This window comes from Hemitrygon akajei, chromosome 23, assembly GCF_048418815.1.
Source record: "Hemitrygon akajei chromosome 23, sHemAka1.3, whole genome shotgun sequence".
In the NCBI taxonomy this organism is placed as follows: domain Eukaryota; kingdom Metazoa; phylum Chordata; class Chondrichthyes; order Myliobatiformes; family Dasyatidae; genus Hemitrygon; species Hemitrygon akajei.
Genome location: NC_133146.1, coordinates 55,241,931 through 55,253,933, shown reverse-complemented (window position 1 = coordinate 55,253,933; position 12,003 = coordinate 55,241,931). Strand labels below are relative to the sequence as shown.

Below are 12,003 nucleotides of genomic sequence, written 5' to 3'. Positions count from 1 at the left end.
GTGGAGGAACTGCCTGAGAGGGCTGATGCTGGGCAGGGAGCCACTCGTTGCTACTAAATTATGGGGTCAAGGCTACCCTGATCAACATAGTAAGTGTGGTCACTGCTGGGGGCTGACAGCACCTACTCTCTCTTGACAGACCACCCAGATCCCATAGTATTTGTCAACATGATGTGATGGAAGATGCTGTTTTCCCCCTCCTTCTGTTTCCCAGTACAGTTCTTCCCAACCCAGGGGTTTCTGTGAGGCAATAAGCTTAACAGTAGGTTATTCTGTATAAAATGCTATGGCTGATTGCTGCCAGTACATCTTGTATGCTAAGCAAGCTATCAGTGTGATGCTTAAAATGTTCAAGCCCTTTATTTGTATTTTTGTTAACAATACCCCGAATAAAATATTTTGCTAGTGGGAAGGGAAGACAGGTAAGAAGAGCATTTCTGTCAGAAAATGAGTTGTGGTTTCAAACTGTATCAAATAAATATAAATTCTAAAACTTCACTCAGCTTCATTCATCTTTTATGGTTTGTTGTGCTAAGATCATGGAGTACTGCAGTGTTGTGTCTTTGCAACTACATATCAATTAAGTAAAGCACGCATGTGGGAGATGGCTTTAACAGCACCATGCATAGCCAACAGATCAATATGCATGCGTAGATGCCAGATCATACGTCGTGCTGAGGAGAGTCATTGCTCTAAAATAAATAGATCCATACATAACATAAGCACTGAAACAGGCTCTTCAGCCCATCCAAGTCCATGCTAACCCAGTTTTCAGCCTAGTCCTATCTACCTGCACCTGAACTGTACACCTCCAGACCCTGCTCATCCATCTGATGTGAAGTTAGCTCCTGGACATATAAAGTCAAAGTCAATTATCATATGCACAAGAACATGTATGCACAGGTGCAATGTAAAACATGGCAAGCATCGCATAAACAGCATTGACAGGGAAAATATAAATTGGGCATAAATTTTGCACAAGAAAAATATCACAGAACAAAAAAGGTCAATTTGATCAGAGTTGTCTTGGTGCTGCTAAACTGTAACAGTGATTAGGATTTTGCCTGTTTGTTCAAGAACTGAAGTTGAAGGGAAGGAAAATCTGGTAATGTGGGACTTCAGACTTTTGCACCTCCAGCATATGATAACTGTGAAAAGATGATATGGCTTGGGTAGTGGGGATGTTAGGTGGATGGGCCTCCTTGAGGTGGTGTCTCCTGTAGATACTGCTGATGTTGGGGAGGGTTAAGTCCATCATGTATTGAGCAGAGTACATTCACCTCTGTAGCTTCTTACGTTCCTGCACATTTAAGTTGTCATAGCAGACCAAGATCCAACCGGTGAAAATACTTTCAACTGTAGAAGTTTGTTACTGTGTTTAGCTGAACCTCCTTAACCCCTAAGAAAGAAAAGAAGCTGGCAAGGTTTTCTTGTGATTGCATCTATATGCTGGATGCAGGACAAGTCATCTGATGTGCTAACACCCAGGAATTTAATGCTGTTGACTCTCTCTCCCAATATAGACTGGTGCATGCTCACCTCCTTCCGTTTCCTGAAGTCAACATTCAGGCTCTTGTTGCATCAATACTTAACCAGCTGTCCTGTATCACTCTGGTAGTGTCATCAGCAGTCTTGAAAATGGCATTGGAGCCATGCTTGGCTACACTGTCAAGTGTACATAGAGATTCAGTCAGGGGGAATAAGCATGCAGCTTTGTGATGTACCTATATTGAATATCTGCGAGGAGGAGATGTTGTTGCCAACCTTCACTGATTGACATATGGGAGATAGCAATATTGGTAAATGTATCTGCTCTTCACAAAATGAAATGTGCTGTTTATATTTGACAGACGGACAGGGCAGTGCAGTTGCTGCTGGAAACCAGTGCAGAAAATCCAAGCTATTACTGTGACTCCTTGAAAGCTTGCCTAGTTACCACCATAACCTCGTCAGGTCCTTCCCAGAGCACGATAAAATTGGTGGCTACCAACATGATAGCAAATGGGAAGCTAGCAGGTAACAATCTAATGGTGAGGTAAATTCAAATATGTGTAATGGCTTTTAAGTTCTGTAAAATGTGCTTTCAGATATATATGATTCTCCTGATTAGCTTTAATGTCATTGGAGGCTTTTAAAGTGGGGAGATGTAAATGAATGCCAGACTTGATTAAAATTTCCACTACTCTAGAGATTTGCTTTTCAAAGTGCTGGCCTGGATGAGTTGCAGGATGATTTTTAAAGAAAGTGCTCCTTTAAATAATAGCAAACTACAGAACGTGTTGTTAATATTGGGTCACATGGGAGAGCCACTTAAAAAAAAGTCTGGAAAAAAATCACTTCCTTGGGCAATGAATCTACTCGTAGATAAGTTGTTTAGAAAAGGAAGGAAAAAAATTCAGGTTTGGAGTCTCTTCCCAGACAATATGATGCATTGCAGCAGGTGAAAATGTTAGGGAAGTCAATGAATCTTGAGCAAATTGATCTTCAAAACCATGTGAAGCATTTGAGGAAAATAATTGAAATCTTAGAAGAGCCGTTAGGATACCAAAAGCTGCTTATACCGGATAACCATATGAATATTAGCAGTATTTTCAGAGGCACCCATTGGACCTAAATGTTTGTCATATTTGGTGCTCTATAAAAGAAGTTATGTTCAATTAAATATTAAAAGCTCAATGCATGATGATCATAATATTCTTCATTTATGCCTTCTGATCTAGACCCCAACGTTTTTAAAAACTATGTATTGTAAGCATTGAAATTACAATGTGCATTTGTATTGACTTAGCAAGCTCGCATTTTGTGTTTTTCTCATCTTCAGCCAGGAAGATGTCTTCTGAAAAAGTATTGTTTTGCTCTGTAATTGCATTCCCTCTGGTGCCATTCTCTGTCAAGCATCAGGCAGAGAGTTATCAAATCCAGCAGCAATTCATAAAATCCATTTGCCATCTGCTACAAATTTGAAACTTTAGTGGCTTTTTTGGTCCCAGTCTTAAAAATGTGCTGTTGTATCACTGGATTTCTCCTTTAGTTTCCGACTTAAATGGGATTCATTGTGAAAAAAATGAGTCAAAGGTAGTACACTAAAAATAACAATGAGGTACAAAGATTCTTAGCAACAAATACGGCAGAGAATTAGCAAAAGAACTGACAAACCAGCAATAACATTAGGCTAAATGTCCTAAATATACAACACAAATGTGTCTTAGTGGGGGATTTGAGAGTGAGAAAATTGTGGATAAACAAATTAAATCGAACTGAAAATCAAACTAACGTGTATAATAATGTTAGTGCCAACAGTATAATCGTGTGGAAAACACTAAAGTGTTTTTTTAATGGAAGAAATGAATCTATTTCTATTTGTACTGATTTCATGATTCAACTTGATGCTTAATGTCCATTTTCACTATTTTGATTTTTTTTGGGGGGGTTTACACTTACAGAGGGTGTACAGCTACTTTGTCTAATAGATAAAGCTGCGGATGCTTGTCGATACCTGCAGACTTATGGAGAATGGAATCGAGCCGCATGGCTTGCCAAAGTAAGTGATTCATAAGCTCAAATGCAAGTGGTAATTGCTATCAATTTGTTTTCTTTTGCTCCTAATCCAATCTTTTTCTGCACCTGTAGTATATCTTCAAGATTCTGTTGTCCTTTAGTTTCAATTATACACAGGAATTGAAGAACTTTCATTGGCTTTACCTCCACAATGTATCTGATTTAATAGTGCCAAAATGGTTGTGTATATTATGTTAGCTAACTATACTGTTATCCCTTTCTGGACTTATCTAGAAGCCTGAGGTTTAAGCCTGTTTCTGGCACAATTATCTAAAGTGGTTGCTACACCAGTCAGTTACTTTGCTGATTGGATGAGCCAATAAGTTCTTTAAATTTAAGGACAATTAAAATAAACCCACATATTTTGGTTGCCACAGGTCCTGAAGTAACTGAACCTCACCTTCATTAAACTCCTCAGAAATCAAGCTGGACAACCTAGAGATTTGAGCTTTATGTTTGTTTCCTTGCCCGTGGATCCTTTATTACATCTGATTTATTCAATGTTTCATACTGACTCTTGCCTCCACCCTCCACATCAATACTAATGACTACGTCTCCGTAAGATGTGACCTGGTTATAATTGTTTATCTAGTCATCCTGCCTCCACCCTCCACTGTTGACCTTTAAGTTATGCAATAGCTCCTAACCTGCACACTTTTTTTGCATAATGTCTTGTACTTCAAGCAGCCCAAATTCTTTTTCAATGTCAACTCTGCATTGGTGAGATAAAGCACAAACTAGGCAGACTTGAGTACCTGTGCTGTTTACAGTAGCCATCCCAGGATCCCAGTTCTATGCCATTTCATCTTCCCTTCCGTTCCCATTCCCACGTGAACCGGGCCTTCTCCACTGCCAGGCAGATTAGAACATTTTATATTCCACCTGAGTAATCTCCAATCCAATGATATGAAAACTTTATTTCTCCATTTCAGGTAACCCCACCTCCTATGTTCCCATCTTTTGCTACTCCCAATTCAATCCCCAGTCCTCTGATTTATGTTCCCTTTCTTTAACCCAACCCCCCCCCCCTCCCCACCCACTCAGCTCCCTGTCACCAATTTTTGTTATTCTTCCTTACTGGATCCATCCACCTCATACCCACACACTTCAGCCACCAGATCACTTCCCACAGCCCATTCTTTCATCTTTCCATTAACTGTTCCCATTATCACCTTTCACACAACAGGTTACAGTACTTGTATATGTTCCCACTCATCCCTCCACTACTTCACCATCATCTCCCTTTCCCAACTGGTCCCATCTACTTCTTTCCCTTGTCTGCTTCCATGACTGTCTTCCAAACCATCCTATGTGGCTCCATTGTCCAGTCATTGTTCAGCCTTTCTTGGTCTACCTATCACCTACCAAGCTCCATGCTCGTCACACCTTATCGTCTACCCACTCTGCAAACTCTGTAGATGCTGCACATTCTCCTGTTTTACCTTGTACTGCCTCAAACACTGAGAATGATTAGATCTCTATGAACAATAATGCAAGACAAGATTTTCACTGTGGCTCCGTACGTATAACAATAATAAATCACTGAGAGATAGTGGAACCTTTTCCAGAAAATCCAAATATAAAAGAGGTCATTACTTTAAAAAGCTTGGTTCTTCTAATTAATGTTTGCAACAGAAAATTATGAAAAGCTCCAATCAAATTCCAGAAATTCTAACTATGATAGTTCATAATTTTGCTTTCTTAAGCATTTCCTTGAGTTTTTTTTGCAAAGAAGAATCACTTGTATTGTGGATGAATGGCTTAAAAGCTTGTGCTCATGTGTATCAGAAAAGTCAGTCCACCCAGTTAATATGACAACCTGCTTTTTCATGTTGAATTTGATGTCTACTATCTAATAAAATGGTTAACTCAGTTTCACCACATTTTTTAATCCATTAGTTATCAAAACCTGACAGACCTAGAAGTGTTGAAAAGTATCAACTTGAACATGTCACATGGAAGGCATACTCAAAACATTGCCTATTTAGCACTAATTGCTTAAGATGTTGTCATGTGAACTTGTCACATTCAGTTTGCTTTCTCTGCTGTTTTATTACATTTTAAAATATGTGGGGTAGGTACTTTCAACTTGTTGAAAGATGTTCAAGTGAAATTGTTTCAAATATTAATATACAGTTGTTTAATGTTAAATTTCAAAAATAGACTTACTCAATAAACACATTTTGGAATTTGTGGCTGTTCTTTCCCCAATGTCGACTACTATGTAGTAAGTAAATAAGCCTTCCTTCTGTGTAGGAATAATTTTAATTTAATCTTGTCTGCCAATTGCACAGAGGGTGGTGGGTATATTGAACAAGCTTCCAGAGGAAGTCATGGAGGTGGTGCAATTATGATATCTAAAATACATTTAGACAGGTACATGGATGGGGAAAGGTTTAGAGGGCCAAATTCAGACAAAAGGAGCTATCACAGAGAAGGCACTTTGAGTGGCATGCAGCATTTGGGTCAAAGGGCCTGCTTGTGTTGTGCTATACAATTCTATGACTCTGAGGTTTCTTCTCTGGGTAAATGATGGCACTTTGAAGTTCCAACATGTCATTCCATGGCCGCCTCTTGTGCCAAGATGAAGCCATCCTCAGGGTGGAAGAGCAACAACTTATATTCTGTCTGGGTAACCTCCAAACTGATGGCATGAATATTGATTTCTCCTTCTGGTAAACAAATCCCCTCCCCACCCTATCAATCCCCCACTCTGGCCTTTTACTACTTCTTACCTGCCTATTACTTCCCCTGGGTCCCCTCCTCCTTCCCTTTCTCCCATAGTCCACTCTCCTCTCCTAACAGATTTTTGCTTCTCCAGCCCTTGACCTTTCCCACCCGGCTGGCATCACCTATCACCTTCTAGCCAGCCTCTTTCCCCTCAGCCCAACTTTTTATTCTGCCATCTTCCCCATTCCTTCTTAGAACTGAGGAGCGGTCTGTTTATTCTTTTCTATTGATGCTACCCGACCCACTGAATTCCTCCAGCGTTTTGTGTGTGTTGCTTTGGATTTCCAGTATCTGCAGACTTTCTCATATTCATGCAAATACCTATTTCTTAAGTGAATGTACTGTCACATCTTTTGCTGTTATTCTGGAAAGATTTAGAAAAAATATTTACTGCCTTCTTAATTTCTCTAATGAAGGTGCGTCTAAACACAGAGGAATGTGCGGAAGTGTTGAAGCGGTGGGTGGATCATCTTTGTTCTCCACAGGTGAATCAAAAGTCCAAAGCCATCCTCGTCCTCCTTTCACTGGGCTGTTTTAGCAAAGTTGCTGAAATGCTTCATAGGTAAGTAATGTGGCTTCCACTCGGGCAGTCTACCCGCATCTATATTCAAATGGATTGTTGGACAAAGTGGCAACTATTGCACCTGAACAAGACAAGTTAATAATCACAGAAAACTAAAAGAAAAAGTATTGAATTCATACTGAAATTTACTTATTAGAAGGTACTTTCTGACACATTTGCTTTTTTTTTTGTTTTCAAATTGTGGTGAGATATGTTCTTGAAAAGGAAAAGATTTGATGGTTGTGTTCAGACCCTTGAAGTGCTTTGAAAGAGTAAATAAGGAAAAAGCTATTTCAAGTGACAGAAGGTTTTCTTTTAGCAGAAAATGGAGATGTGAAGCAAAACACTAGAGACATCTAGCAGAAGCTTCTCTTACGATGAACTGTTATGAGCTGCAGTGTACTGTCTGAACGGGTGATGCAAGAGAACTCTGAGATGACTGTCAGTAGGAGAGAGACAAATACTTAAAGGAAAGTCTTTCTGGGCACCTGGGGATAAGGATGAGATGTAGTCCTAGTTGGCAAACACTTTTTCTAAAAGAGAGATGCTATTGAGGCATTAAATTTGTTCTTTGCATTCTGATTCTGTTTTCAAATGAAATATAACCTAATTGTTAAATGTACCAAACAGTAGCACCTAATCAGTAAGTTAATTAAATGTGAATAACTTATTAAATGGTTCTATGATTTGGAGAGCACCTTTCAGAATATTAAATTTCTAGGTGATATATTATGACAGAGCCAAGTAACTGTGTTCTTGTCATAGAGTACTATAGCACAGAACATCCATTCCATGACAACCTGTTTCTGTGCCTAGGCCCAACAGCCCACACTGTTAGATATGTGGGTTATGATCAAACGAAAAATGGCTGGAGTCACTTAGCATTTTAGTGCAAGGGTGCTTATTAGGTGCATCAAAATCAAACTTCCAAAAATAGGTGAAAATAGTAAAAAGAAAACTGCCAATATTTACAAAAGGATATCTGCCAGAAAGTACAATAATAGTTTCATTACTTTGTCCAGTGAGATCTCCTGGCAGTCCCACAGTCCCGATCTGGCTCTCCCTCTCCCCCTCTCCCCTCCCCTTCTCTCTCCTCCACCCTCTCCTCTCTCTCCTCTCTCTCCCCCTACCCCCACCCCTACCACAACCCCTCCCTCTCTCCCCCACCCCCTCACTCCACCCTACTGAGAACCAAGTCCCTGTGTGTTAGGCACAAGGACATAGCTTATTTAGTTACCCACAAAGTTATCTTAAGACTACACATGAATTAGATTTTGTTGCACCCCACAATGAAGTTACAGCCATATTACAAAATAAACAGAAGTATCTACCTTAAATACAGTATACCATAAGACCATAAAACCATAAGAATTGGGCCATTTGGTCCATTGAGTCTGCTTTGCTATTCAATTATGGCTGATCTTTTTTTCCCTCCTCAGCCCCAATATCCTGCCTCCTCTCCATAATCTTTGATACCATGTCCATTCAAGAGCCTATCAAGCTCTATCTTAAACCCAATGACCTGGTCTTCACAGCTGCCTATGATAATAAATTCGACAGATTCACTACCTTGTGCATAAAGAAATTTTTCTGCATCTCTGTTTTAAATGGGCACCCCTCTATCCTGAGGCTGTGCCCTCTTGCCTTAAACTCCCCTCCAAGGGAAACCTCCTTTCCACATCTACTCTGTCTAGTCCTTTCAACATTCGAAATGTTTTAATGATCCTCCATCATCCTTCTAAATTCCAGCGAGTACTGACCCAGAAAGTTCCTCATCTTTCATTCCCAGAACCATCCTTGTGAACCTCCTCTGAACTCTCTCCAATGCCAGCTCATCTTTTCTTTGATAAAGAGCCCGAAACTGTTTATAGTATCCAAGGGGAGGCCTCACCAGTGCCTTATAAAGCCTCATCATCACACCCCTGCTCTTGTATTCTAGACTTCTTGAAATGAATGCTAACATTACATTTATTTTCCTCACCACCTTCTCTACCTGCAAGTTAACCTTTAGGGTGTTCAGCACAAGGACTCCCAAGTCCCTTTGCATCTCAAATGTTTTGATTTTCTCCCTGTTTAAAAGATTGTTTACACATGTATAAGTGCATGGATGTGCATTTTTCAACATTGTATTTCATTTGCCACTCTCTTACCCGTTCTCCTAATCTGTCTAAACTGATCTGCAGCCTACCTGTTTTTTCAACACTACCTGCCCCTCTACCAATCTTCGTATCATCTGTAAACTTGTCTACAAAGCCATCTATTTCATCATCTGAATCACTTATAATACAGCATAAAAAGAAGCAGTCCCAACACTGGCCCCTGAGGACCACCACTAGAAAAGGATCCTTTTTTCCCCACTCGCTGACAAGCCTGTTGGTCTGGCTCCTACCAATCAGCCAATGTCATAGGCCATTAACTTGCTAAGCAGCCTCATGTGTGTCACCTTGTCAAATGTCTTCTGAAATTCCAAATATACAACATGCACTGCATCCCCTTTATCTATCCTATGTTTAATCTCCTCAAAGAATTCCAACAGATTCGTCAGGCAAGATTTTCCCTTTAGGAAACCATGCTGACTTTGTCTTATCTTGTCCTGTGTCACTAAGTACTCCATAACCTGATCCTTAACAATTGACTCTAACATCTTCCCAATCACTGAGGTCAGGCTAAATGGTCTATAATTTCCTTTCTGTTACCTTTCTCCTTTCTTAAAGAGTGGAGTGACATTTTCCAGTCCTCTGGCACCATGTCAGAAATCAATGATTTTTAACCATATAACCATATAACAATCACAGCACGGAAACAGGCCATTCTGGCCCTCCTAGTCCGTGCCGAACTCTTAATCTCACCTAGTCCCACCTACCTGCACTCAGCCCATAACCCTCCACTCCTTTCCTGTCCATATACCTATCCAATTTTACCTTAAATGACACAACTGAACTGGCCCCTACTACTTCTACAGGAAGCTCATTCCACACAGCTATCACTCTCTGAGTAAAGAAATACCCCCTCGTGTTTCCCTTAAACTTTTGCCCCCTAACTCTCAAATCATGTCCTCTCATTTGAATCTCCCCTACTCTCAATGGAAACAGCCTATTCACGTCAACTCTATCTATCCCTCTCAAAATTATAAATACCTCGATCAAATCCCCCCTCAACCTTCTACGCTCCAATGAATAGAGACCTAACTTGTTCAACCTTTCTCTGTAAATTAAGTGCTGAAACCCAGGTAACATCCTAGTAAATCGTCTCTGCACTCTCTCTAATTTATTGATATCTTTCCTATAATTCAGTGACCAGAACTGTACACAATACTCCAAATTCTGCCTTACCAATGCCTTGTACAATTTTAACATTACATCCCAACTTCTGTACTCAATGCTCTGATTTATAAAGGCCAGCATTCCAAAAGTCTTCTTCACCACCCTATCTACATGAGACTCCACCTTCAGGGAACTATGCACTGTTATTCCTAGATCTCTAGATCATTTGAATTCCTAGATTCCTAGATCATTTGAATGATCATTACTAGTGCCTCCACAATCTCTACAGCTACCTCGTTCAGAACCATGGGTGCAGTTATCTGGCCTGTGAGACTTAAGTACCTTCAGGTCTTTCAGCTTTTTGAGCACCTTCTCCCTTGTCATAGCAACTGCACTCACTTATCTTCCCTCACACCCTTCAACATCTGGCACACTGCTATTCTCTTCCACAGTGAAGACGGATGCAAAATACTCATTTAGTTCATCTGTCATCTCCTTGTCCCCCGTTATTATTTTTCCAGTCTTTCTTTCTACTGGTCCTATATCCACTCTCAACTCTCTTTTATTTTTTCCATACTTGAAAAAGCTTTTTCTATTCACTTTGATATTGTTTGCTAGCTTGCTTTCATATTTCATTTTTCCCTCCTAATGATTCTTTTAGTTGCTCTCTGTAGGGTTTTAAAAATTTTCCATTCCTCTGTCTTCCCACAAATGTTTGCTTTGTTGTACGCCTACTCTTTTGCTTTTACATTAGTTGGACTTCCCTTGTCAGCCGCGGTTGTACTATTTTGCTATTTGAGTATTTCTTTGTTTTGGGAATACATTTATCCTGCACCTTCCTCATCTTTCCCAGAAACTCGCACCATTGCTGCTCTGCTGTCATCCCTGCCAGCATATCCTTCGAGTTTACTTTGGCCAACTCCTTTCTCTTAACCATTGTAATTTCCTTTACTCCACTGAAATACTGTTGTGTCACACTTTACATTCTCCCTCTCCAATTTCATGTTGAATTCAATCATATTGTGATCACTGCCTCCTAAGTGTTCTTTTATCTTGAGCTCATTATGTAGCACCTAATCCTGTATAGCTGATCCCCTAGTAGGCTCAACAGCAAACTCCTCTGAAAAGCCATCTCGTAGGTATTCAATAAACTCACTCTCTTTAGATCCATTTCCAAACTGATCTTCCCAATCGACCTGCATGTTGAAATCTCCCATGATTATTTCCTTTTGTAATCTGTGGTCCACATCCCAGCTACTGTTCGAAGGCCTGTATATAACTGCCATCAGAGTCCTTTTACTCTTACAGTTTCTTAACTCAACCCACAAGGATTCAGCACCTTCTGATTCTATGTCACATCTTTCTACTGATTTGATGCCATTCTTTACCAGCAGAGCCAAGCCACCGCCTCTCCCAGCCTTACTATCCCTCAGATACGATGTGTAACCTTGGACATTCAGCTCCCAACTACAACCATCCTTCAGCCACGATTCAGTGATGGCTACAGCATCATACCTGACAATCTATAATAGAGCAACAAGGTCATCCACCCTATCTCTTATTCTCCATGCCTTGAAATATAACACTTTGAGTGCTGCATTTGCTAGCCTTTTTGATTCTGCAACTCTAATGCATAGTTACTCACCCAGCTGGTGTCAATTTTGTCCTATCATCTGCCTGCCCTTCCTGACCGCAAGTTATCTTTGCTTTTTTACCATCCATCCTATCCTGAGTCCCTTCACTCCGGTTCCCACCCCCCTAGCTCTAACAAACCTGCCTGACAGAATATTGGTCCCTCTTGGGTTCAGGTGCAACACGTCACTTTTGAACAGGTCATACCTCCCCAGAAGAGATATCAATGATGCAAGAATCTGAAGCCCTGCCCGCTGC

At 40.3% G+C, this 12,003-nt stretch overlaps 1 protein-coding gene across 1 annotated transcript in view; it reads left to right on the top strand.

Moving 5' to 3' along the window:
• The window catches only part of wdr11 (WD repeat domain 11), a 120,057-nt gene that overhangs the window by 98,604 nt on the left and 9,450 nt on the right, over nt 1–12,003 (top strand). The window contains exons 25-27 of the mRNA XM_073027696.1: nt 1,851–2,016; nt 3,444–3,541; nt 6,705–6,850. Of these exons, the coding sequence (XP_072883797.1) occupies nt 1,851–2,016; nt 3,444–3,541; nt 6,705–6,850 (410 nt within the window). The remainder of the gene's footprint in view (nt 1–1,850; nt 2,017–3,443; nt 3,542–6,704; nt 6,851–12,003) is intronic.